The sequence below is a fragment of the Ranitomeya variabilis genome, chromosome 6 (assembly GCF_051348905.1).
Source record: "Ranitomeya variabilis isolate aRanVar5 chromosome 6, aRanVar5.hap1, whole genome shotgun sequence".
Classification (NCBI taxonomy): domain Eukaryota; kingdom Metazoa; phylum Chordata; class Amphibia; order Anura; family Dendrobatidae; genus Ranitomeya; species Ranitomeya variabilis.
Window position 1 is genome coordinate 44,322,405 of NC_135237.1, and position 27,880 is coordinate 44,350,284.

At 39.7% G+C, this 27,880-nt stretch overlaps 1 protein-coding gene across 1 annotated transcript; it reads left to right on the plus strand.

Moving 5' to 3' along the window:
* BMI1 (BMI1 proto-oncogene, polycomb ring finger) lies at positions 1-27,088 on the plus strand. The gene is made up of 18 exons (XM_077271633.1): positions 1-356; positions 12,069-12,180; positions 12,284-12,347; positions 12,446-12,480; positions 12,589-12,649; positions 12,802-12,858; positions 12,941-13,000; positions 13,810-13,865; positions 21,992-22,064; positions 22,274-22,412; positions 22,581-22,677; positions 22,872-22,927; positions 23,012-23,062; positions 23,612-23,720; positions 23,804-23,849; positions 24,041-24,139; positions 24,629-24,709; positions 24,792-27,088. The coding sequence occupies exons 1-18, from the start codon at positions 218-220 to the stop codon at positions 25,119-25,121; spliced, it is 1,665 nt and encodes a 554-aa protein (XP_077127748.1). The 5' UTR covers positions 1-217; the 3' UTR covers positions 25,122-27,088.
* Positions 27,089-27,880: the final 792 nt, after the last annotated feature.

Here is a 27,880-nt window from a genome sequence, read left to right on the forward strand (position 1 = left end):
AAGACAGACCCTACACAGCAGCCTGCAGCGAGTCCTTGCCGGTTTTGATCAATCTCCCTCTACATTACACCACAATTCTCTGCACACTGTGGCTCTCCAGCTGCTTCACTGTAAGAAGCGGACATGCTGAGCGTTGTAGTCGCCTGGCTACAAGCTGGAGGAGTCGCTGTCAGCTGGTGTGGTCACGTGGTGCGGGGTAGAAGGTCGCTCGATCACAATGGAGCTGTCGGAGGACTCGCTCCGGGGATTGCATCGGTTAGCGGATCCGGCCCAGTTTAGTCCTAGAGCGTTCGGTGCTGTCCTCCGGGCGGCCTTCCTGAGCCTGAGCCCGGACCAGGCCGCACATCCTGCTTTAGGTAAGGGAGGGTGGGGGCAGGGGCTCGGCCGGCTGCTGCAGCCGCCTTTGTGCAGCCCGCGGGGAGCTGTGCGGGCAGAGCCGGGCAGCCGCACTGTGCGCTCCACATTGCTGCAAGCTTTTGTTCGCCTTCTTAGCGCTCGGCGGCATTTCTCTTGGCAGGCGACCGGGAAGAGGCGGGAGGGGAGCGGTGTGACAGGCCGGCCTAGCAGCAGCTGGAGGGACACAGCCTGCCAGCAGCATGGGGCAGGTCGCTGCTGTTACTGGATCTCAGGGGAACGGTTACCGAAAAGACAAAACCTGGGGCCGCTGCATTGTAACTGCCCTGTCCGAGAGGCCGAGCCTGCTGCCCGGGGCAACCATTCCCAGCGCCGCTTTTAAGTGCAGGCTGGACGCTGATTGGCTGCCGCGGACATCACCAGCTCTGTGCACCAAGTGCTGCTACATTGTCACCTCTAAAGTAACAATTGGACACGAAAGTGACGTTTGTGGAACAAAAGACTAGAACTCTGTAATTGTTTCCACACACATTGCATCGTTGGTAACGTCCAGAAGCTGACAGGCTTTGTCACACTTTACCTGCAGGGATCTATGTGGAGGTTGTAGGGCTGTCTGTGGTTTCAGCCTCTGGATGTCAATAAGAAAACTCTCACTCAATTCACTGACAAACAGATTTGGAAAGTTTTCATCAATTAAAAGTCTATTGGAAAACTCCAAATATAAAAATGTGACATTCCCTGATGTGGGCAGCTGATGGGATGTCTCTCCTGAATTATTACAACTGTAAAGTGTGCGATAAAAACATTAAAGGGGCTGATCACTTTAGCTTTATTCTATCAAATGTGTGGGGAAGATTATTTTTCACCGCTTACTAATACATAAGCATTAAGCTATGTCTCCACGTTCAGGTTTCCCTGCACTTTGGACGCAGTGGATACCCCGCTCCGCCCAAAACGCTGCCCCCTGTTGTACGCGCGGTGATTCCAGATGTGTTCATTGAACACATCCGGAATCACCGCATCGTATTCATAGACTGTGTTATTTATCTTGCGGAGACGTAGCGTCTCCACAAGATAAATAGACATGCTGCGGTCTATAAAGACGCGCCGCATGTCCGGTTACGCTGGGCTGCTGGATGCAGCCCTGCACGCATAGTGGAGAATGGATTTCATAAAATCCCCTCCACTATGCTGTAACATTTGGCCGCTGCCGCTGTACGCAGCGTCCAATCCAAAGCAAATCCTGAAGGTTCCCTGACCGTGGAAACATAGCCTTAAGCTGTACCCAAGATGAGCTTTTGGTGCATTATTGTGCATCTTACGGTATGTTTCCACGGTCAGGAAACTCTGCGCATTGGATGCTGCGTACATCTGCAGCCTCCAATGCTCAGCGTCCAGATGTTACAGCATAGTGGAGGGGATTTTATGAAATCCCATCTCCACTATGCATTCAAAGACACAAGTGGCAGACCTGTGTATACGCACATGAGGTGTGTCTTTATATTTCCACAGCCCCTTTAAAGACCGTCCCTTTTTTTTTTTACTCAGCATAAACTGACCTGTGGTGCATGTTTCAAATCTGCATCATGTAATTTTCTCTTGTTTCCTGTGCGGAAACACATATAAAGTGCATGTGATCCGCACATGAATGTATCAATAAAGTTTTGTCAAAGTCAAATACCAGGAAGTATAAAAAACAAAGCAGCTTTGTTTAAAACATGACAGACCATAAAGCCACGTTCACATGGGCAGCATTTGCCCAGTATTTTACATCAGTATTTGTTCCACTGCTGCTTTTGGCATACAACCAGAGGAAAAGGAAAAGGCTATGTTCACACGTTGCTCTTTTTTTATGCAAATTTTAAAATGCATTTTACAGTACCAGCAAAAGCTATGAGATTTCAGAAATCTCATGCACACACACTGGGTTTTTTCCTGACTGATTTGTAAAACTGCTGCATTTTTGCAAACTGCAGCATGTCACTTTAAGCATTTTTACAGCTTTTTTTCACCCATATTAAGTAATGAATAAGTGCAAAAATGCAGAAAAAAATCCAGTTATCGGGTTTTGCTGTGTTTTTGGTGCAAAAACCTTAAGGAAGTTGCATCATGCACAAGAGACAACATAAATGGAGCAAACAATGCAGCAAAACCTGCTTTTTGTAAGCAGCTTCTTTACTGCCAAGAGAACAGTTTTGCCTGCGGGAAAAAGCGCAGCAAAAACGCAAAGTGTGAACATAGCCTCATAGAAACATATGCACCACTTCTGCATTTTTCACCCACTCTTGGTTTTGGCTTACAAATGCTGATATAAAATATTGAACATGAAAACATTGCCTAGGGGCTCCCAGTGGGCCCCTTCATGTGACAGGGCCCGGGGCGATGGCCCCCCCCCCTCTGCCCCCCAGTAGCTACGCTACTGCTTGTGTCCCGTGAAGATATAGTTGACCCTTGGAGCTTAGTTTACTTCAGTTATCTTGGAGGATTGGTGTTAGACTCCACGGAGGACAACATTGAAATGATGACGCCAATGGTTTTGAGTATTCTGACAGCAATATTTCCATGGCTTACGGAGATCCAGTTGGTGCAGGCAATGATTCTTGGCAAAACATGTTCTGTACAGCTGGATCTGAACCGGATGCCGAAACCTGCCAAAACTGCTGAAAAATGCAGCTTGGACCTGCTGGATGAGTCCATTTCTGCTGGAAAAGTTGTTTCTCTGTTTGAGCAGAAGACAGTGAAGGGCTGGTGGCCATGTGCGGGTCTGGACGGAGACCAGAAGATCCTTGCTGGGAAGATAGAAATGACTTTAGAGATCATCAATGAACAAGAGCATGAGGAGCGGCCGGCAGGGCATGGCTGAGATGAACCAAATATGAACCCCAAGCTGGAGGACCCCAAGCGCCCGGAGACCTCGTTCTTGTGGATTACATCTCCGTACAAGACTCTGAAGTACATCCTGTGGAGGAGATACAGATGTCTGATCCTCGTGTTCCTCATTCTCTTCATCTTGCTGCTGTTCCTTGGAATCTTCCTTTACTCGTTCCCGAACTACGCTGCTATGAAACTGGTGAAGCCGTTCAGTTAAAGCGAGCGAGTGTGTGCTGACCACTACTGTGCACAACGTGGAACCTCAGTCCTGGAAACCCCTGTGACTCGGCTGTGCGAAATGTATCATAGACATAAGCCCACCTAACAGATATCCACCACGTCAACTACAAGTATTTATATGATGTAGAGTCCCTCAGCATCACAGCTTATTGAAAATGAGCAAGGTCAACAAATGTGAGATCTATTATAATTCATATCTGTCTCGTAATTAAACAAATTATAGACTTCCATTGGAAAAATCCGATCTTACCGGCCTTTACCGAAATTATAGACCAAATTAACCTACTTAAAACATATGAAGAAAACTTCGCAATAGCAAACAATTATTATAACAAATATGATAGGAAATGGAAGAAGTGGGTTGAGGTAGACTCCAACTTATCGCATTAAAAGAAAAGATGGTGGTTACCGCATACCTGTGAGGATAAAATATGTTAATCTGTTAAAATTGTTAATAACTATCAAATTCTGTTATGTCTGGACAGCGTGTCCACAAAGTTGTACTTACCTTTTCCCAGTCCCATTTCCCTTACCTCCCTCCCTCTCCTTACCCTTATTCCCTTGAGAGCTGATTATATGACTATCTTCGCATGTTAATACTAAATTTCAAAAGATACAATAAAAATTATTTGAAAAGAAAATGAGCAAGGTCAACCACAATCTCATCATCCAGGTTTCCATAAATGTAAAGATTTGCATACAATTCTGGAAAAATTTGGAGTTGACCACCACCTGCTTGCTCACATGTTTCATGTCATTCTGCCTAGTATCTATACCCAGTATACAGGTGAAAGTATTAGTAGGTCATTGCACGAATAATTCTTCAATGCGTATTTATTTTTCATTGTAGCAGGTCTTGAGGTAGTTGCCACCTTTGCAACCCATAGTGCCGTGCCCTTGCCCCCCACCGGTCTCTAATATTAACGTTATAGGATCAGTGAGATTTAATTCGAGAAACAAAAATGGTGTCATGAAGCTGCGGTCATCTGTAGCAATAATTTGCTTTCCTCAGAGTTATGTGTAAGAGTGGCCAACAATGTTGGAAGTGGCCGTGCCCAAGGATGTAGTCTCCCCAGCTCTGGTTGTCCACCAATGTGGCCACCATGAGATCATTGTCCGACTTGACAATGTGACTGAGATCAAGGCCAGTGTAAACCATTGAGAATCATCTTCTGCCAAAATACTTCTTCTAAGTGTAGACTATTGACATGGCCTGGTTGATATGCCGAGGTTGGGCCAAGCCTTCCTTCTCTCTGGCCACAAGTTTAATAGAAATTCTTCCTTGAGACAAAGACCTGAGTAATGTGAAACAGATTGGTTGCTAGTGATTCAGAGTCTGACAATCCAGTCAATAAAGTCAGAACTTTTGGCCATTAATCCTTACCGACTGCTAAATGAATCCAAACTAGATTGGCTCCATGCCGCTCCAAATCTCAATTTCTGTTATCAATGACATTTTTAGTTGAAGTACATCAATGTTGAGATCATCGTTGGCCAACGAATGACTCTAGAAACTCAACTTTTCCATGGCTGAAGCTGCCATCTTGCCATGATCTATGACTTAATAGTTGGCATGTTTCATCACTTATCATATTATAGTATTATTATATCAGATATGAATATATTATCGATCATTTCCAAAGCCTTTACATACAATACAGCATGTGATTCTTCATCCCATAGATTTTAGATTGTGTTCACTGTGCCTTATAGACTGTGCCAGTCTATCTTCCACGCTTAGCTCTCATTATATACATTTTATTAGGCTTTATACCTTGAGTTTACATGTAGTGATGCAGTTTGCAGTGTTGTTGTTCATTTCAGCTACAGTGGTTGTTACAATATCTCAGGAAGGAGTTGTGATTTGCTAATATGATTAGTTTTAGTCTACTTCTTACATTTTCATGTGCCTTTATGCTGCACTTTACATGGATGTTTTATTTTTAAAGTTCTTCCATAAGGTCTTTACATACAGATTGCCTGAAATAATCATCAACAATGCAAAGAAATGGGTAGTTTCATCAATTCTTTTGGCATCTATAGAAATGAAGCCTGTTGGCAGTCCCTAATAATAAAGACCTTCTGCATTCTGGATATCCAGAATCGGGGGCCCGGGTCCGTTCCAGGCTGCAGGGGTGAAATGCTAATGACTCTTGGTGACAGCAATAAACAAAGTCAGATCAGTCCGAATTGAATGACATAGTCAGTTTATCCCACGGCATCAGTATAGTCAGAATCATCTGATTCATCTTCATCTTTTTTTGTGACATCAACAAAGTCAGATCTGCCAGACCTAAGTTTTGTCTTCAGTTTCTCCTGAAGTGAGGTCAGCCCAACTCATGTTTTGCCTGTAGTTTCTTCTGGGATATCAACAAAGTTCTGGTAGATGATCCTGAAACAATTTCTCCCATGATTTCTTCTAGGGGCATCAAGAAATTATGATCAGCCAGTCCTAAGTTTTGCCTTGGGCTTATTACAGGACATGAACAAGGTTGGATCATGCCAATTCAATTCTAGCCTTCTGCTTTTTCTGGGGCATCAATAAAAGTCTAAACAGCAGTACTCAAGTTTCTCCTTTGGCTTCTTCTGGGGCATCTAAGGAAGATCATCTGAACTCAAGTTTATCTCCCTAGGCTTCTTCTGGGGTATCAGCAAGTAAATATATACCGTATATACGTTGTTTTTTTAAAAAAAAAACTCTAGTTTGTGAGTATACATTATCTACACTTAAATTTCCTCTGATCTGGGAGAAGCCCTGCTGTGTCTGTGGGCTATTTCTTTTGTTGGACAATATAGATGCTAAGACATGCAGCGAGACATCGGGGCATTGCTTCTGGCTGAGTGCAGTTCAGATTTTGTTCCTGGGGCCTGGGATGGTCTTGGACTCTTGGTTATGCACCTTTGATGAAGAGATAGAAATAGAGGTTTTCCAGGATGCGTCCAAATTTTAAATTGGGGGGGAGCTGAAGTATCATTCACAGCCTCAACACAATGTATGGCGCTGTGTCAAGAAGGATAGAAAACCAGTATTAAAGTCCCCAAAACGCCTTTAAAGCATATTTCAATGAAACAAAAAGATAAAGAGTTTTGAGAAAGTCTTCTGTAGACATTTCATCTCCCCGTTGCTCACATAAAACTGCCCTCTTTGCATTTTCATGATGTTTAGAAAACCTAAAAAGCCTTGGATTGTATCGGAATATCAACTAGGCGGTCTAGTATGTAACCACGCGACAACATGCGTCATTTGTGTTTGTTTTCTCATATTGTAAGAACTTTTGGGATTTTGGTTTCTCAGGTGGTATAGATGGATTATTTTGCAATGAAAAGCCTTATATTTCACTGAAGTCCATTTTATCTCAGTGATAACAGGGAGGAGGAATAATATTGATCAAAATAAGGGACAATATGTGAATGCAATAAAATGGATTGAAATCTCTTAAAAAAAAAAAAAAAAAAAGAAAACGTGGCCTAGAGAGTCAAAAAATGAATGTAAAAAAATTAAGTAGTCCAATTTACTTCAATAGGTGCAGAAAATCTATAACATCAAAAACTCACTAAAAGCTCATTTTGGGAACATAGACTTAGAGGTGCTCCTCTTGGTTGCACAGCTATCCTGTTCACAAAATGAATCCTCCTCCAATTAAAAATCAGCTTTGCAATGTGTGCTGTCTTTCTATTGGAGGAGGCTGGTGGACAGGTCTAGTCACATTCTCCTCCATCAGAAGTCATTTGGTGGATAGGAGAGATGTTCAGTATGTGATGAAGGGAACAGGAACAAGGGCAGAAGAATATGCTGTAACAGTTACAAAACTCATGTCCTCAAAACATTGAGCAAAATAAAGATAAAGCAGTTATCCCATTTAAAGGGGTTGTTCTTGTAATAATCTCACCTGTTGAAGCCCTTGTAGGGCTTTAGCAGTGATAGCTGGTCTACAATATATGGCGGTTGCAGTCAAAAAGTGGGCTCATGCCATCCACCTCGATATTCCTGCAGAGGCCACTTGTTGTAGATGGAACATCATTACAGAAAGGTGTTGCTTTATTACGCACCTGTACAACCCCTTTAATGACCTTCCATATGTGCAATAGAGGAAGTGGCAGAGAGCTGCTTGGTCCAAGTAGAACCAACAAAGGTGCTAATTCTGAAAAATGTTATAATAATTTCTCCTGCTGATACAACAAGTAAGAGTATAAACATAACTGTAGCATTGGACCCCCCCCAAAAAAAAAAAAAAAACCACAGGGAATAAAGATGGATATAAATACAAAGAAGGTAGTAGGGTCTATGGGGTAACGTTTCTCCTTATGGAGAGTGACATACTCTGCACATACAACTGCCCGAAACACCGTTTCTGCGAATTGAGATACTGATTTGGCTTTTATCCTAAGTCATATTGCACGACTCGTTAAAGGGTTGATTGTGACCTGTAGGATCGCTACTTCCAATAGGTGGCGCTATAGAGTTAAGTCCTCTTTTTCTCAGAAGAGGCAATTTGCATAAAGAAGGTAGTATGAATTATTATGAATAAATATATCAGGTTTGTTCCCTACTAGTACACTTGTGAAACATGACCATGACAGTGGAGCAGCGCTATCATCCATCAGCCTTTGGGAGTCAGCATAGGGTATTTTGCAACTGAATTACACAATGATAATGTGATAACTGAGCAATGCTGACATGAGCCCATCAGGAAGTCGTATAAGAAAGACCACAGCTGCAACTACTGGTGACCATGGATATTGTGCCCATGATATAAAAAATAACAGTGTGGTTACTGATACACAAATTCATTTGTTACTAAGGAGAAAAATGGATTAGACAATGCTAATAGAGGTTAGGGGCAGTAAATGAACAGCAGCAGGGAAATGTAGCATTAGAGAAAAATATCTCAGCTCTGGCCATTTGCATATGTCTATTTTATTTTACAGATACTTTAAGAACATATTGCTGGGGCTGTCCCACAACAGAATTTCTCTAAAAAAAAAAATGTTGTTTAGAGCTCTGATTTTGCTGTAAATAAAACAGCCAAGTTGCCAACAAGTCGCATGAAAATCACATGTCTTGTACAACTTGCATTGAAGTCTACGGCAAGCGTGTCGCATGCGACTTTTGATTGGCGACAGAAAATTCAATACATTTGAAAAACATGCGATTCTGTATCGCAGTCGTAGGCCGCAGCGCATCACTATAGGAAATCATTACATCCAATAATGCATCCAATCCAGTGATGCAATGTCATACTGAGATTTCAGCAGCAAAACATGCTGCTATGTAGCCCTAGCCTAAATAAAACATTTATGAAGTACATTTCTTATAAAACTCCCTCCATATTAGGAGCCTCTATATTTATTTACTAGGCCTCACCAACTTAGTGCTGTTTTGAAAAAAATAGATTCTAAAAAATAGAGGTATGAGACCATATTTACAACCTGAAGTTGTTTTTTTTTACATTTCTACTGCTAAAAATCTGTTTTGTTTCTCTGAATGGGGTTGTTTGAGCTGCAGGTTTATGGATAGGACATCAGAAGATCTTTGTGCAATAAATCTCTTGGGTGTGAAAGTATCATAAGATTTCTCAAAAACTAAAAAAACTGCAGCTTTGTCCTGCCCAGGCCTTATAATTCATAACACTAGGGATCCTCAGTCTTCCTTAGGACACTTGTACACTTTCAGTATTTGATCAGTATTTTACATCAGTATTTGTAAGTAACAAGCAGTAATGGAACAAACATAGGAAAAGTATAATAGAAACATATGCACCACTTCTGCATTTGTCACCCACTCCTGGTTTTGGCTTACAAATACTGATGTAAAATATTGACCAAATACTAAATACTGTATGTGAATGCGGCCTAAAGAGACAAAAAATGCATGTATACCAAATACTACAATGTGAATTTGGCCTTATGTTGAATTTTATCACAAATGCTGAAGCTGGGGACCGGATGTTTACTTTTAAATTATAATATTGAGTTCATTGTTGAAAGATTAAATACAAAGTAGTTATTGTCATTGGTTGAAATAGGGAACCTTTCATCATGGTTCCTGTAACTTGGATAAAACCTGTTTAATTACCTGCTGCAATTTGCCAAGAATCTGCAACTGTCACTGGACCAGTGAATAAGTGAATCAATCTAAAGACCATAATCATTAACAATAATTATTATATTTGGTTATGAAAAAAACTCATTTAAAAATGGTTACATTTTTAACTGCCATTTTAACTTTATTTATTTATTGTATTTATTTAAATTTTTCTTTTTCAATTGATCCTGGGTCATTCTGGGCTTGGACACATTTGACAAACCAGCCAAACTAGTACTTAGCTTATTTATTTCTATAGTGGATATTCGCAATTACTAATGATTTATTTTCTTCAAATTCTTTGGTTGTTTTGTGTATGAGTGTAATTTACCATTATGTCAATATAATCAAAGCTGAATAAACAGTTTACTATTTCTGTGCATTTTGTTTTACCATGCATATTTTTTAATACAAACAAACTCAATTTGTGCTTGGAAAGCCAGTGGTAAATATCACCTGCAAAGAGTTTGCACCCACTATATAATATAATAATGTATGTGTATAAAAAGTCTGTATAGATGGGTAGATCATTGCTAACTCTGATTCTTGTTTGAATGAATTGCTCCTCCCTTATGTTTGTATTCAGTCATGTGGGAAAAAAATCACGTCTTAATTTAAATATATGCATTAGGGTAAATTATAATGTAAATGCTATTTATCTGTCTCCTGCCCTATGATCATTATAAACTACAGGGCCTTTTATAGAGTAACAATTGTGATATTCCTTCTTCATGTATAACACAATTGCACATGGAATCGCAAAGACATAAATATCCTCTTCCAACCAATTTACTGTCCTCATATGTTGTAGAAGTTCTATAATAAATCAGATTAAATAAATAACCTTAGAAATAATGCAGATGGCTAAGAGCAAATCATCATCTGGTTTCTTCTTATCATATACAAATAGTGAGTCTCTAAACATTTACAATGTTGTCATTTCATTCATTGATTTAATGTTATATTCCCCCTTGGATGTTGTCTTGATATTATCTTTCTATCTTGATATAAACTGCTGTATATTCTCATTATTAGTTACTATTTTTATATCACTAGTTGCATTAGGTATGGTGTTTTTGTTTAGGTCTTGTCTCCATCTAAAACTGATTTCTATGTAGTTGCCTTGTTCTGTGTGTGGGGTAGGCTTCTGTGCTGGCAGGGGTTGGGGTGCTGTCCAGTTACCGGTTAATTAGCTGTACTGCTAATTTTCTTTACACTTCCAACGTTGTAACTTGGTAATGATGAGTTCCTTTATTTCCTTTCTTGGCCCTGGCTTCTTTTCTAACATCATCCGTTCTTTAAAATTAAAAAAAAAAAAAAAACATGCTGGAACTTGGTAAATTATGTAACATTACACCCAGACTATAATTCTGGTTATTTATAGCCTAATGACAACTGTGACATCGTACAGAACTAATTCTATTACTCATCTCATGATGTGTGTTATTCATAGGTCTTGTCTCACGTCTCTTCAGCTATAAATGTATGTGAGATATGTGTACAGGTCTGCCCTTTACTATTCTGAACATAGATTGTAAATACTGTATGGCTGGCCTTTGTGATCCAGATGAAATAAAAGTGGATATTGCTGTTTAGCTGTTTCTCAGTCCTCTTATCGATCGGTAATAGTTTCTTAAATACACATTGTAATTTAATTTATAGTTATGTGAAAAGATGTAATCGGCTTTGCTGAAGCCCAATTGTAGACACACAATAGTATAAGCAAGACCATGTCACTGCATTCTGTAAGTGAATGTACAGAGCCATCGCTATTGTTTGCTTGTCAAGTGATATAAAATATTAATGGATACATACATGGTGTATGAATGTTACTAAGCTGTGGACACATAGATTTATATAAATATATATGTCTGCATATACTGTGTATTTGTCTATATATGTTGTGTGATTGTGTTCATACCTCTATGACAGGGATTAACACTGTACGTCAGGTGGGTTGGCTCGTATAAATGGGGGGCTGTGGGTGGGCACATGCTGCCTGATGTGTGGATCTTAGTTGTGACTTGTTAGTAGGTGATTGTGAAGAGGAATGTGTGTCCCTAGTTGTGGGCGGCTGCATGCAGTGCCAGGAGCTGTACCTTGTGTGCATGTTGGTCTTGCTGTAAATGGCCTCTCATTAGCGCTGACACTGGGGGAAACTGCTCATTTACCAGTGTTACAGATAACGTATCAGCAGCACAGCTCTAGTAATGGCAGCGGAACACAGATGTATGTAGGCTTCACAATGAGAACACACTGCAAGAGATGCTGCACCTGATATCCCTTGTTCCTTTTTTAGGGTATAATTATTTCATTTGCTTTGGATTAATAAACCATTCATGTGACAGAACCTTACTAATCTTATGTTTCTTAGCTTGTTTATTTATTCTAAATGTTTATTATTTGAATGGGTGAAATTAAAATTTCTATACACATTTGTTACTGTGTTCTATTGATGAAGATGACGATTCTTGTATCTTGTGACCTAATTGATCCCTGCATGTTTGTGTTCATCTAGATGACACAGTGTTTCAGCACATCCCCCCATGTCACATAAAAGAGTGTCAGGCTGCAGCTACTATGTTTATACTTGAAGCAGTGAGGAACACTATAGACAGAGCAGCTCTCAGGTATAATGTCTGCATATACATATTTTTTCTTTGGAGAAGGAGGGGGGAATAAAAAATTATATTTTCATCCTTTTGTGTCTTCATATTGCTCATGTTCCAACAGCACATTCCTGGAGGACTGCAAATTCGATAAGGAGAGGACAGAGCATTTCTGGACAGAATACCAGGTTCATTGTGCTGTTGCATTTGGTTACTTTTATTATGCTGTTATATTTGTTTCTCATATATTTAGTGCATCAATTAATCAGTCTGTGTTATTTTCCAGAAACACAGAGAGTCACTAGAAATTCTACTAGAAAAGTGAGTGTCTTCTAACTGCAGAACGAGCTCAGGCATCACCTATCTCTATACAGATTGGCTTTAGATTTCAGTTATATTATTCTAACTAGTGAATGTTTATTTACCCAGCATTGGTAGAACTCCCCCACATGTGTCGGATGTTTCCTGGAGTCTTGCTTATGAAATAAAGGTGATTGTGTGATTGTGTGTGTGTGTGTGTGTGTGTGTGTGTGTGTGTGTGTGTGTGTGTGTGTGTGTGTGTGTGTGTGTAAATATATATATAATATATACATTAATGCAATCACACATATATGGTAACTAAACAGTTGGTTTCCTCTACAGACTAATCAGTTGTACAAAACCCACCGACCTTCCTACTTGGTGAAATTTAATTTAGAGGTAAAAATAGTTTCTTCTGAAATTTGTAATATAGTTTAATTCTCAAAAATGTTTCCTTAAAACTTGCTTTATGTTTTTATAGTCTCCAGATACAAGCCAAGCCAAGGACGTTAGCTTTAATTGCTCTATGGAGCAATTACAGGTATATTTAAACTTGCATATATGTATATCTTATGTCTGCAAAAAGTGTCATATATTGCAAAATGAGTATTCGTGATAAATTTTCACAGTATAGACCCAACTAAAAAAGAAAAGTAAGATAAAGCTGATCATTATAGTTAGCCAATTATATAATCCGTGGCTTTTAAACTTCCATGCCTGTAGACTCTGTGCACCTGATAGATTACCTGGTATTTAAGGAATCTTATCAAGGTTTGCTGTTTGTCAAGAATGTGATGTATTTATTAAAGCCTAGTACATGGCTATGAGCAGCGCCAGAGATGATAGAATATATGTCCATGATTGATTACATTACTTGCCATTATAGAAACATGTGGCTGGACTGCATAGTTGTCTCGGCTTTGTAACTTTATCTCACCAGGGTTTCACATTATTAAAGTTCTGAAGTGTATCATTATTATTTCCCTAATATGGGTTTCTCACACTTGTTTCATTCAATATTACTTGATGTTTTTTGTTAAGAGCTTGGTTCAGCTACAACACTGTGGGAATGAACAAATCCAATAGTGTGAAGAAGCCGGCTTCATTTTGACCATCATGTGGAATTTATGATGCAGTTTTTCTTTCAACCAGAGCTAGGGATAGATCCAAAAATTAGGAAAAAGTATCAAGGAAATACTTCTCTATTTTGTGTTTGCATGAAAAACTGCTTTCAGCCATAATCGCAGATAAATATGATTTTATTGTCAGTAATTACACATATTAAATGCGCGTGTTCATGTATGTGTATAATTGATTTCTGTGTCTAATGCTGTTTTGCTGTTTTTGTAGGATTTGGTAGGGAAACTTAAAGATGCAGCCAAAGGTTTGGAAAGGACATCTCAGATGTGACAGCAGAATCTCCCAAATCGACAGAAGAAATTAATTTTGTTACATATGGACTATTGTTGCATTCCATGATGCTGACATCCTACATACCATACTGTCCAACTTTACATTCTGAATACTAATATCTACTGTCTACTAATTCCATTTTGTGAAGCATTTGCTAATGACAGTTTCCTGCAGATATGTTTCACCTAAATCCCTCCCGGAATGGATATATTCTGTCTATATTTTGTATGTCATTTGTCAGCACAAAAATAAATATAATGAAAGCAGATTTTGTGGTTTATTGTATTTCTCCCCTAGCTCAGTTGATATTTATCAGTGGTGCCGTATAAATCAATTACGAAACTTCTTGTGGTGTCATTCAGTGTGTGCAAAGCACAGATGCATGCATAGGGTAATGCAGCAGTCCTGATGGCTGTGGAAAAAAAGACTACAAGCTAAACAATTATCTTTACTATTTTTCTTTTTATCCATACTGAAATATTGCACAGAAATGCTATAAATACATTCTATATACTGAAACCCAAAACAAACTCTATCCTATTCTTAACACATATGCAGGATTTATACGAAAAACTAATATCCTGGATTATACTGGAATAATAACAATAACGTTGTTACTGTACTAAGTATATTAAAAAGTAATTTATAGTCAATATTCTGTTGTTCCGTTTCATTCTGAAACTTAAATGCTATTTTTGCATGTGTGCTTTCTACCTAGGGGAATGGAGTAAAGTCAGAAATATACGTAGCTATAAAACAATATAACTTCTAGTGAATTAGCGGGGAAAGCTTCTACAATATACACGGAGAGTGGTTGAGATGCGAGCTGCCTCATTCGTGTTCTCCTGTAATCCACAATACTCCCCCCACAGTGGGGCACACATTCCTGCCTCTGCACAGCCCTGTGCCCTGGACGGGCGGTGCTTTGTTCAGGGGGTCACAGACCACCAGCAACCACCCTAGGCAGAAGAAGCGTGAGATCACAGCACTGTGTGGTGAAGAGAGATCTGGGATCCAGTAGAAGAATTGCATCGTTTCCTAGAGCAATAAATCCTTTGTCCTGCCATGGAATTATATAACTATTTGCACATTTGGAAAGTTAGAGAGATATATAAATTATTCTGAAAGATTCGTCTAAGGCCACATTCACGCTAGCAGTATTCGGTGAGTATTTTACATCAGTATTTGTAAGACAAAACCAGAAGTGGGTGATAAATTTATAAGTGGTGCACATGTTTTTATTAGATTTTTCCTCTGATTGTTCCACTCCTGATTTTGACTTACAAATACTGATGTAAAATACTGACCAAATACTGAACGTGAGAACAAAGCCTAAGTGATGCATTCCTCTGTTTTACCACAACACCATATAGATTTATATAGCCATACAAATTATAAGCACTATACATAAATTCGTGATTATATATATATATATAGAGAGAGAGGCGAGAAATAAATATTTTAATAAACTACAAAATGGTTGACTATGCGTTACAGACTTATATGTAGATAGATACCTAGAAAGAGTCAACTAGAAATCTATGCATGGTGCTATAGCTACACGCTACACTCCTTAGTGCTAAAACATTGTTACAGGTCTGAATATAGACATAAAGCTCTGTGTACTTCGGTGTAAACTTCGATGTTCTCCTCCTGCAATTATGTATACATAGTCTATACAGTAGTTCTCCTTCATGAATGTGAAGACTTACTTTTCATTGTTTCCATTTGCTGTGCACAATACAGAACTAAATCTGTGTAGACAGCTGTATAGTTCTTCTTGCCATGGACACATACAATGCTGCTCCTCGCCCCATACAGCACATATCCCCAACAGTCATCAAAGGTATCATCATCCTGTTCTCACATGATGGGGTAATAGCCCTGCAGTGTGATATCGCGACAACTGCAAGAAGGCACAGGACTCTGAACACCTATGTAGCTTCTGCCGCACCTCGCTGGTGAGATATATATATATATATATATATATATATATATATATATATATATATATATATATATATATATATAGACTAGCTGTACCTACACCTTTAGTTGGTACAGTTCCCTGCAGTATCCATACATCACAGCACTCTGCAGCTCTACTTGCTCTCTCCATATAATTCGTGCACCTAGTTAGTGCACTATGGATATGTAGTATATTGCAGGTATGCGTCTAGTTACCAGACTTCACATATTCATGGAGCGTCTGGCTGTAATTTCATTGTGGTTAGTATACTGTGGGTATATTATATACACTTTTGAGTCTGAGTTGCCCACAGCTTGTTCCTGTGTCAATGCTTTACCCTACTGTTATCCATATAGGCTTCTCTGTGCAGTTATATCTGCATCCATCATCACTACACTAGCTGGATATCATATTAATTAAGGGCACCGAGGTCTTTTCTCTCTAGTACAACGGCATAATCCGGTCCCTGCACTGCAAGGCTGTCGGTGCATTTATACAGCACACAGGGTCACATCTAGTTCTAGAAAAGTGTGTACATTTCTTGAAGACTAGTCACTGTCCTACCATTCTGTCTGCATACAATTAGTTACCTAGTACTGTCGGTGCGTCTATAAGAAGCTCGTCCAATTATTCTCTACACACTGTGCAAACCAGGTACTTTATTGTGCGTATAGACCGTATTACTTTAGTCAATGCATAAAAAATATATCTGCACTCCTCTATACACGGGGTATACATTTACCTCTCCAGTTAGTCCATTGTGGGTATATCGCTAAAGTAGACTATAATTATAGCTAAATACCCAGTAACTATACATTACATCAATATAATCAGAGAGTACGCTGTACTTTTACGTGTATATGTCTGATAAATATATATACACACACATTTATATGTTTATACCTTTAATCTCACTCTAATTGCGCTGAGAATACGTCACTGAACCTCTGGTAACCGCAGCGGTCAATCAATTAATACGCGCGGTGTATACACGCCCCTCCACCACCTCCGCTATTGTATGTATACTTGTAGGTTTCTCACTGGAAGTTGAATACATCTGTAACTGCAGCCAGCAAATACACGGGCCTCCTAAAGACGTTACTAGGGCTGTGATGAAGATTTCTGTTCATGTATGTCTCCAGCGAGACGTATGATGTATGTATACATATATATACCTCACGCGAAATATATCACGACTATAAACCTGTGCACTCTTCAGTCTGTCACGACACGGCTATACCAGTGTTGGCTGCAGCTCTGTATATACATTTCTGTTCTGTCTGCATCTAGATTTACTTCATTATTTTCTTGTTACTATATTTGTGTGACATTGTCTCTCACATAAATCTATATCTCCGCAATCCTATTCCATACCGAAAATTAATCAACTTGGCATCTATCTGTGTATATATATGAAATATAGGTGGGCGAATACACCCAGATATATATGTCGGGTCATCAAATAGAAATTCATGGAATATACTGTCCACTCCCAATGCCTCCTTGGATCACGTCTTCATAGGTGATAAGTTAATAACAATAATTTATGGTGAATACCTTTTTTTGTAGAGATAGATAGATAGATAGATAGATAGATAGATAGATAAATAGATAGACAGACAATAGATAGATAGAGGCTTATTCTTCAGTTAAACAGGAATGTGAGATGATACAATAGTGTCTGGCACATATGTGTACAGTAGCTGAGTACATGCAGCAGATCCCATGGGTGTGCACACTACAGGGATTGCACACCGTGCATGTATCATGAGAAGCGTGCGCACAGCAGAGTGTGTAGCTGATGTGAGTGTGCACAGTGTGTACACTAATTCCCAGGCCGCCCTTAAGGAATGAGACCACGTGACGTTGCGGGGCGGGCGGACTCTGAGCCATTTTGGGGACGGTGTCAGTTTGCAGTGTGAGGCTCCAGCGAGCAGAGTGTCCGGGCAGTCAGGGAGAGAGTCTGGAGAGCGGTTCTGCGATATCGGGGCTCTGTGCTGGGAGAGAAGGAATCGCTGCAGGGCCAGGCTGTGCACAAGGAGGAGAGGGAGCACCGTGCACAGAAGCAGGCAGTCAGGACAAAGCGCTGAACATGGTGTAATCTGCCCGGATCCGGCGACAGGAGGCGGCATCGCTTGCACGGTTGCAGAGCGCAGGAAGCCGGGGAGGTATCAGGGGACCTCCCACCCTCTGTTTGGCTTTGGCTGGAGAAGGGGGGATGAACGCAGTCCCTGCACTGACAGCGTCTGCAGATCAGCTCAAGATGGCCGCCCCTGGGCTGCTGCTCATCCGCTGAGCGCCCCCCCAGACACCGCATTGTCCCCGGACCCCCCAGCAACAGCAGCCACCCCAAAGAGAAGCTCACGGTACGTGCTCGGTGCGCTCTCGGCGCCTACATCTGTGGGGGGTTGGTATATGTGGTGGCGGAGGGGGGAGAGTGGGTGTTTGTCTGGTTGTACGTAAATAAAGAGGAGGGGGAGTGATGGGGGTGGGGTGTGAATGTTGGAATTCGGTAAAGGGGTTATACACAGGTAGTTGTGGGGAGCAGAGGGTGTTTGGGGGGTGGTGTGGGCAGAGGGGAGCACGTGAGAGCAGAGGTGCCATCGTCTGATTGCTCATGTGCTGCCCAATCTGAGACGTGGTGCTCTCACTGTAACCTCCGTATGTAGACATGCCCCCTCTCCTCCTACCCCATGTCAGCATGCCCCCACCCCTTATAACCTATGTCATACCTTTCACCCTGCACCCCTTTCCCCCCCGATGGAGGTTCTGTGTACCTTCACTATGTTCTATCCGAGAGGTGACTGTAGGGGGTTGTCTGGGTATAGATTAACGTGCACTATTGTGAATCTTTTATGTGTAGAACAGGTTGCAATATGAGTTTGGTCTCGATTTGCCATGTGCCCTGGTAATTTAGTCACTCGAATACTATGTACACATTTGTATTGTCTTGGTGATAGATATTTGTTTAATCACGACTGCTTACAGAGATGCCTTTTCTTGTGATTGTGTGAATAGTTGGGTCCTGTACATGCTTTGTGCTGCTTGCTATTGCTTGGTGTTTCAGCTCTGCTGGTTTGGGTTCTGAAGTTTTTTACATTAAATCACCACCACTGGCAGGGAGGCTTTGTTGGCCTTCCCTTGGTCACTTGTCTGGAACTTGGATTTAAAAAAAAAAAATAAAAATAACAACTGTGAAACGTAAATATTTTGGGTTAAAATAAAACCTCTTAAGACAAATAGTTAATTGTGTCTTGATCCTACGTTGCACTGTGGTCCAGAGAGCAACAACTTGAGTGACACAAGTTAGAACTCAGTGATGACTCCACCTAACCTTATGTATTCTAACTGGAGCATTTGTCGGGTGTTGCAGGGGTGTCTTAAAGCAAACATGAGCTTTTCTACCTGTGGAATTATATCTCTACAAACAAAGCTTATGATATCTGAGTGATTTAAGAGTTTTATTCAGATATTTAGATAGAGGTTTCTTTTAAATATGTATATATACCTTGGAAAAATACTCGATAGAAAGCTTTCCTAGCCATTTCTATCACAGGGTCGTAATAACTTCAATGGGTGTGTGTATGAAGAATACAGATTGCATACCATTCTGCACTCTAACCCTTTGGATGTTCAGCTCATTATACAAAGAACTTATGTAATCTACCCATACTGTTTATGTTAAAATAGGCCCTTTGGAAACTTTTTGTATTTAACATTCTGTTATTTCTGCATATAGCGCTGTCTGCATCTTGTGGATTTTTGAGTATAGCAATATCTAGAGAAATACATATAATGTATTGTTCTGTCACTTTTCTAATGTATACATGTACTGGCCAACCTGACACCTGATGAAGCTGCCATGTCATTGTGTGATATCAGTATATCCATGTCTCTATGATAGGATGATGTGTGTGTGTGTGTGTGTGTGTGTGTGTGTGTGTGTGTGTGTAGCTAATTTAGCAAACGTTGTTATATATGGTATAGTTTAGAAATCATGCCAAATGAGTACATGGAACAGGGACTGAGAGGATAGATTTAGCTGAGGTGATCATGGTAACAGGTGTACTTTGCAAGTGATGTAACAATAGGATTTTTTTAGGGTACACGTTGATCCTATAATGATTATTGTTAGGGGAATAGTGGTAATGATACTATTCTATTAGCATGTTGCAATTTATCTGTAAAAGCGATATATTTGATGCCACTAATTTAGGTTTAGTGAATCCTATTGCCTTTTTATTGAAGTAATAGCCCTCGTCTAAATATAAGGCCAGTTTGCGACTAACTTTTAATTCACCTTGAAAGTTTTGAAGAGATGATCTGACATTTAGTAACAATACAACGTTCTTTTTTTTATAACAAGTACGTGCAGAAGTTGGACCCATAGATAACTAAGCCAAACCGAAAATTAAAAAAAGAAAACTATAACATTATTTCCTTGGAAAGGTTGTTTGCCCAAGAACAGTGGCAATTCACCATCAAGCTGACAGCTAATACCTCGCTTATGGTAGTGTGTGAAAGGAACATGTGCTGAGATATTGATTGCTCAGGTGACTTAGGTAACTACTTGAGTGTCAAAGAGGTGCAGGGATGGCGGCGTGTTGCCAATAGTTTCTACCTAACTTTGTATAGTACTCTTCGTGGTTTTACTCTTCAACAGTTAATGTGGCTTTAATACTTTGTCGGACCCCTGCTCAACAAAAACTTTCCAAATGTAGGAACTGGATTCTGCATTTCACAAATGACCAGGACGTTTTATTACAAAATTATTAGTGAAATATACTCCCTTTGAGCAATAAATAACCACAGTCCGACTCCTTGTGACTGTGTTGCAGTCAATTAGCTCGATTAAAAGTAAAATTCCTTGTCTGTTATTTACGTTGCAAGGTCCTTGTTTTCAATTTGCCAGGACACAGTGCTTCTGGTTTGTTTCAAATGGTAATAGTTGGAACTTTTCAGAGCGGTGTTCCTTGGAATATGCAAAATGCGCAGATTATTGCGCAGATTTCTGGTTGAATATAAACAAGGTTGAGACTGACACTTCTCCAGTGCCTGCTGGATTGAACGTGGGGGATCTTCATGTATCCCCATCCTGGACTACGTGCAGGGTGGATGGAGACTTGTGTGTGACCCCGGCACTTGGTGTGATTTTTCGCCTTCCTTCCCTCCCTCTCTGCTCTTTGTCTCTTCCCTGTATTGCGCTGGGTGCCTCTCGGTTTCTCTGCTCTCTCTCTCTCTTTTCCTCCTGTCCAGCTCTCTTTCCTCCTCCTTCCCCTCGTGTGTTCACCTCCCCCGCCTCTTGTACTTGAGATCGCTGCACTGTATTTGTTTTTCTAGATTCTCCGTATATTCCTAGAAGGTAAAGCTTTACTTGCTTCTAGGTGCCATCGAATCACTCAGTTGTTATACTCCTCCTTATTAGGCTCTTCCTCTGGACATTTATATGTATGTTCTCCCTCCAGCTCAGTCTTGGTTATCAAATCATAATCAAGTTGCCCATTATGATTAGTCAATGTCTAATATGACAAGGATAATTATGTATAATTGATTCTTGTGGTTCCTCCTGTCAGTAACGAGTTTTATCTGTGATTTTTCACTATACACAAGTTGGTTGCACAAGTAGATGTACTATTATTTTAGGTTACTGTAAAGCTATTACCAATTTGGATCCTGCATGAATATATAATTCATGAGATGTTCAAAATTTGATCGAGCGCAAGGGGATTTATTGGTACCTATAGACCCTTCAAGTTACTTGCCCCCCACTTACCAAAAAATTCTCGACGCTACCCCAACCTACAATCACAGCACCTCGTGTAACTCCACTGCTGGGTTTCCTCCCCATCTCTAGGCTGTGGCAGAATGCCAAGTGTAAGTGTAGGTTGCTATGGTAACGGAAGGATTGTAGCTTGGGCACCAGCTCACGGCAATGTGCTTCTTTCATCAATACTCTGTCTTCCTGGTTGGCAGCTCCAGAGTCTTGCTTCCTCGATCGTTTAAGGGTGGAGACTTCATATAAACCCTGCTCTGATTTTGGGGTAGACCATCTCCTTTTTCTTCTGTCTTACGTTGTGAGTACATGGAGACTTGAAGTTTACCATCACTGCTCATGTTTGTTTGTTTATTGTTTTTTTCTTGTGAAATAAGCTGTCTGGTTGGTGTCTGGTTTTGCTCTTGTATATTAAACATTCTTGGTTATGGACCTCTGAGCACTGGCAAAGTACAAGGCTCACTTCTGTGATTCTCAATCGACTTTGAAAGTACTTGCAGTAGCTAAAATTATCTCCTATTTTCTCCAACATCGTCTATAGTAATGGAACATTGTCTTCCCATTAGCACGTTCCATGTTCTATACAATGGCAAAATGGTGTGGGCACATTTTTTGGGGGCTAGATTTACCATCTGTGACTTATTGACTGTTTCTTTCAGACAGAGATAGAACACTCTTCTATCACCATGCATCGGACAACCAGGATTAAAATTACCGAGCTCAACCCCCATTTGATGTGTGTGCTCTGTGGTGGATACTTTATAGATGCCACAACCATCATCGAGTGTCTCCATTCCTGTAAGTAGATGCAATGACTATTTGACATCCTCCTAGAGTGATCCTTATATTTGCGGTAAACTGCGCTTCAGGGTAATAAACGTGCCCAAGCGAATTATAATGTTATATTTGGATTGTTGGGGTTATAGATACATAGTTTTTTACCTTACTTTATCTCATTGTCCTCAGTCTGTAAAACCTGCATCGTTCGTTATCTAGAGGCAAGCAAATATTGTCCTATCTGTGATGTCCAGGTGCATAAGACTAGACCCTTGCTGAATATAAGGTAGGTATAATACTTGATTTTGAAGCCCCCTCTTTTCTCACCCAGTCCATTGTCTACCTAGCACTGAACTGTGATTGTTAGGACTCTTTTGTGCCGACTTTATCATGTAAATCATACAGCGATGGTCAAACTCCCGTTTTGATGAAGTGTCTTTGTCATGTGTCCAGCTATTTAGAATGTTTTCCTTTTTTTAGGGCAGACAAAACCCTTCAAGATATTGTATACAAGCTGGTACCAGGATTATTCAAAAGTAGGCATTTAAATATTGATTTATTGATGTCTTATTAATCCACACATAAACCAGACATATTTAAAATCACCTATATTTTTACAGATGAAATGAAACGGAGAAGAGACTTTTATGCAGATCATCCTTCTGCAGATGGTAAGAATTCACACTTGATTTACTACAGTTATTACAGTTTCTATTTTTTTTTCATCCTTGAAATCTCTTAAATGCTTATTTTAGGTTTGTAGTAGTTTCATTAGCCGTTTCATGTTTGGTGCTGGTTTTGATACTATAAATTACTAATTACTAATCTTCGATGTTTTTTTTAATTGCCCCTTCTGTAACCGATCAGCAATGTGTGTAAAATATGTGCATTACAATACTTGCCTGTCGCTGTCTTCTGCGGTTTCCAGCGCCGCTCCGGTCCTCTCTACAAGCTACAAGACGATCACTGTCATTTGCCGACTCACAACAAAATTCTTTGTGGACCTTTCTTAATGGAAGTCTGAATCTGGGGATGAGGAGGTCACATGATGCACGAGAGGATCGGAGCAGCTCTGGAAACAGCAGAAGACAGTGATCGGTACATACCCCTTACTGATTGGCAGCAGAGTGGCGGATAAAATAAAAACACCACAGTGGCCCTTTAAGTCATTCAATTTTCCACTGGTCGGTCCAAACAATTCCTATCCTTTTTTTCTATAGTGACAAATGGCTCTAATGAAGACAGAGGAGAGGTTGCAGATGAGGACAAGAGGATCATCACAGACGATGAGATTATCAGTCTATCCATTGAGTTCTTTGATCAGAACAGGTAACTGTCTAATGAAAAAATGCCTAATGTTAAGCATTTTCTCATAAAGTGGGTCATATAATCATGTACATCTTTCCTAACAGGATTGATCGTAAAGGAAGTCGGGAAATAGAGAGATCAAAGGAAGAGGTATTGTCCATATGTGTATATGTTTCTGATCCTCAGGCCATGAAGAGTAGGGCTGTGCTGGAGTTTCTATGTTAATTCTATGTTAATTAAGCTGTAGTTCTTTAGTAGAAAAACGCGAGGCAAACTTTCTACTGGTAATAAATTGGATAAATTACAGTGGAACTCAACTGCTCTATACTTTCTCATAAAAGGCTAATGATAAGAGGTATCTGCGCTGTCCTGCTGCCATGACTGTGATGCACCTACGGAAGTTTCTTAGAAGTAAAATGGATATACCTACTACGTTTCAGGTAATGTCCCTATCCTTATATTATTAACATTGTCAGGTCAGAAAAACGTCGGACACCCTGTAACCCCACCGATCGGTAGGGGTCAAACACACCCAGCTGCGGCCAGGTGTAGACAAACACGTGAAACGGGTCAGCTTTTTGCACTAGCAGCTGTGTCAGTCAAAGCTGTTCTGCAGTACCCGGCAGTGACCGCTGCACAGTGCTGCTCTGCTCCAATATTTACATCCAGCCGCCGCCTGCGTTTGTATCAGCTGATGTGTTCCTTTTGTCGGACTCCCCACGTAGCTGATATCTTTGGGTAGGTCATCAATATTTACTGATCGGACAACCACTTTGACAAGAAAACACTTATGTCATAGATATCTGCTGGCATGCAATTATTATTTTATTTTTTTTTACAACCAGTTTACCATGTGGTCAGTTCTATGAAGAATACATAAACAGTAAAGAGAACGTTGGTGACCATGTGAATTTGCATTTTTCTCTTAGATCGATGTAATGTATGAAGAGGAAGCCTTAAAAGACTATTACACATTAATGGACATCGCTTATATATACACCTGGAGAAGGGTAAGCATCTGATTAAAGGGCATGTTTTAAGTGGGACTGTAAACATTGATGGACAGTTCTGATGGTTATTTTCACTCTACAGAATGGACCGCTTCCTTTAAAGTACAGAGTGAGACACACCTGCAAGAGAATGAAAATCAGCCACCCTAATGACAGAGTAAATAACATAAGCGGAGACCTGGAAAGTGACTCTGGCAGTGACAAAGCAGGAAGCCCGGCATGTGGAGTGGCTTCCACTTCCTCCTGCTTGCCAAGCCCCAAAACTCCAGTCCAGTCTCCACACCCACAATTCCCTCACATCTCCACCACCATAAATGGGACCAGCTCCACTCCTAACAACCACCAGAATCTTTTCACTAACAGAGCAAGGAAAATGTCACTGAATGGATCAGCGGCCACTTCGTCTGGCTGAAATGACTGCTTTTAGTTATTGAAAGATACACAAGCCAGGATCTATAAACCTACTCATGCCATTACAAGCGTTGTGGATGCTAATACATGTGACTATGTCCAAATTGCTTAATTTGTAGTTACAACTCCAAAGTGATGACTGCTGGAATTGACAGTGATTTATTTTTTTTTTTCCCACCTGGATATTTTAATGGCGAAAAAGACTGACAATTTACCTACTCATATTGGATTACCAGAAATATGAAAGCTATAAAATGGGGCTTGCTGGATATAACAAGAAATTTACCGATGTGGCTATAACTTCAGCTACATACATATGGTGAAGAGCCTGTTTTCTTGGACTAAATGTAACCTAATGGGATATTTTTGTGGCTTTTGGACATGGCAAATTTGTCCTGCTTTGTGCATTGGCTAGGTTGGATTAAACTCCTAAATGTTCGATTCTGAGGATTACTGAAATGTTTTTGATATATTGATGAGGGCTCCGGACTTCACTCCATTTTCTTTGGAATTGGTGTGTGACCTTGGGATATATAATTCTCTATGGACAAATTAAGCCACAATCTATCTTATTTTATTGGTGTTTTGTGGACTGTTAGAGTGCATTGTCATCTACTCAATCCAAGTGCTTTATCATCCTACCAAAAGGAAAATACATAGACTTCTTTTATGTAGCCATTTCACTGTGAATAGTGAATAATGTTGTTAGCTTTCATGATTTTTCTGGTCTCTATTTTGGCATTACTGTAAAGACCTGTTTGCTACCGGAATGAGAGGGATACCTGATTAGTTCATCCGGCATCAAATGGTTCATCTGTTTCTGCACAGTCGATCAAAACCTTAGACAGACGTCTTTTTTTTTCTTAAAAAAAAATTTTTTTTTTGTCTAAAAAGCGGGTACTACCGTTTATTTTTCTGACTTGTTTAAGTGATTCGCTTTTGTAAGAATCAGTTGGCATTATGCTGGTTGTAAAATGCCACATTGGTATATATGACATAACAGGAAGACAGTATTGTATGATATATTTATAAATACTATAAATGAAGATTTTGTTTCATGCACTCAGAAATGATTGGTAAAACTTCCCTCACTACATACAGTTACCCAGGTGCTTTATAGGCACAGGTCGAAAAATCCCTGTAAAGCATAGAGGATTTTATTCTGCATCTAAAGTCATGCAATAATGGTACTGCATTTGTTTGTTTGATTTTTTTTTTTTTTTTATAAATATATTTCAATTAAAACCTAGGTGGGGAGCAATTCTGGTAATTTTACATAACATAATCTGCCCAATTTATGAAGCAGTGTCAAATTTGCTTAGAGAAAGCAAGGTAACAGGAATTACTGCCCTTTTCCCCACTGTCATAATCTTGACTTCTTTTACTTTTATTTTGTCCATGTGTATTTACAAATGTGTAAAGTTTGTTCTGATAAAAAAAAGACAAAAAAATCAACCCACGTGGCTAATCATTTCATTATCTCCAGTCTGCAGAAGAAGCACAAATCTATTGCTTTGTCTTGCTTATAGTCATTAAATCATTACTTTTGCAAACCACTTGTCCGTTTTATTTTTTACTTAATCCATGTTTTATGCTGTATAGTGTGTTTTTGATTTATGGTGTATTCATACAATGTTTGCTTTTGGTTGTGTGTTGTTGTTTTTGTTTTTGTTTTTTTTTTTTTTTTTAATAAACAGCATGTCAAATGTCAAAAGGGTATATCATTAGGACCCTGAGGCCGACCAACTCAGCTTTCCCAACACATTGGATCGGTGAAAACTACAATTAAAAAAATCTTACAAGCAGTCTGTCCCTATGTGGGTGCTTGGGATGCCAATTTCATACTGCAGTATTTTGCTCAGTATTGTGCTCTCATATTTGTAAAGGTCAAGACAGGAATATAATTTATTATGGAAAAGAAAAAATGTAAAATAAATAAAAATGTGCTTCTTTCCTGTAGAAAACCCATTCCTGGTTTTGGCTTTTAAAAATACTTATGCGATATATTGACCATCATATTGCAGTGTTAAAAGAGGTCAAGCTGTGATCTGATCCTCATATCATGTGCTAGAAGGTGGCCTATCATAAGATTTTTTTTTTAATTTTGCACCATGCAATGTTTCTCTGTCAGGTTATGGACGCTGGAAATGTGCAACAGATCTGTCGGGACATGACGGAGAACCAGTCCTTATATACCATCATATTTGATGTAGAGGTCTAATTGTGGGGATTAGAGACCATAGTACTGAACTTGTTCTACATTATACATGTGAGACAATAAATACAATACTCGGTTTCCAACCTGTCATCACAAAGGCTTTGATCCACTGTCAACTTACTATCACTGTGAAATGTTCCAGATAAAACTATAAGTTACATGAGATTGTGGACCATGCGATAGTATTGCATTGTTTCCCAATTCACAACCATCTTTGGGTACCAGGATCTATGAAGTGCCTGCCCCACACAACAGGCATAAGATATAATAGAAAATGAAAATCCAGTGAAGGATGGGATTATTACTATGACAGTTTAAGGTTAAGTAAATTGACTACTTTTGGATGATTGATGTTCTCCATCACTGCTAGGCAGGAGGTTGCAGAACTAAGTGTGAGGAACAGGCCTGACAGGTGAACTGAGATCTCCTAGACAGAACCACTTCCAACCAGTTCTACCCTATGTCCATGATCCATTAAAAAATATTTTATTGTATTTGCTATGTATTGCATTCCATAGTTCCAAATACCAGGATACAATACT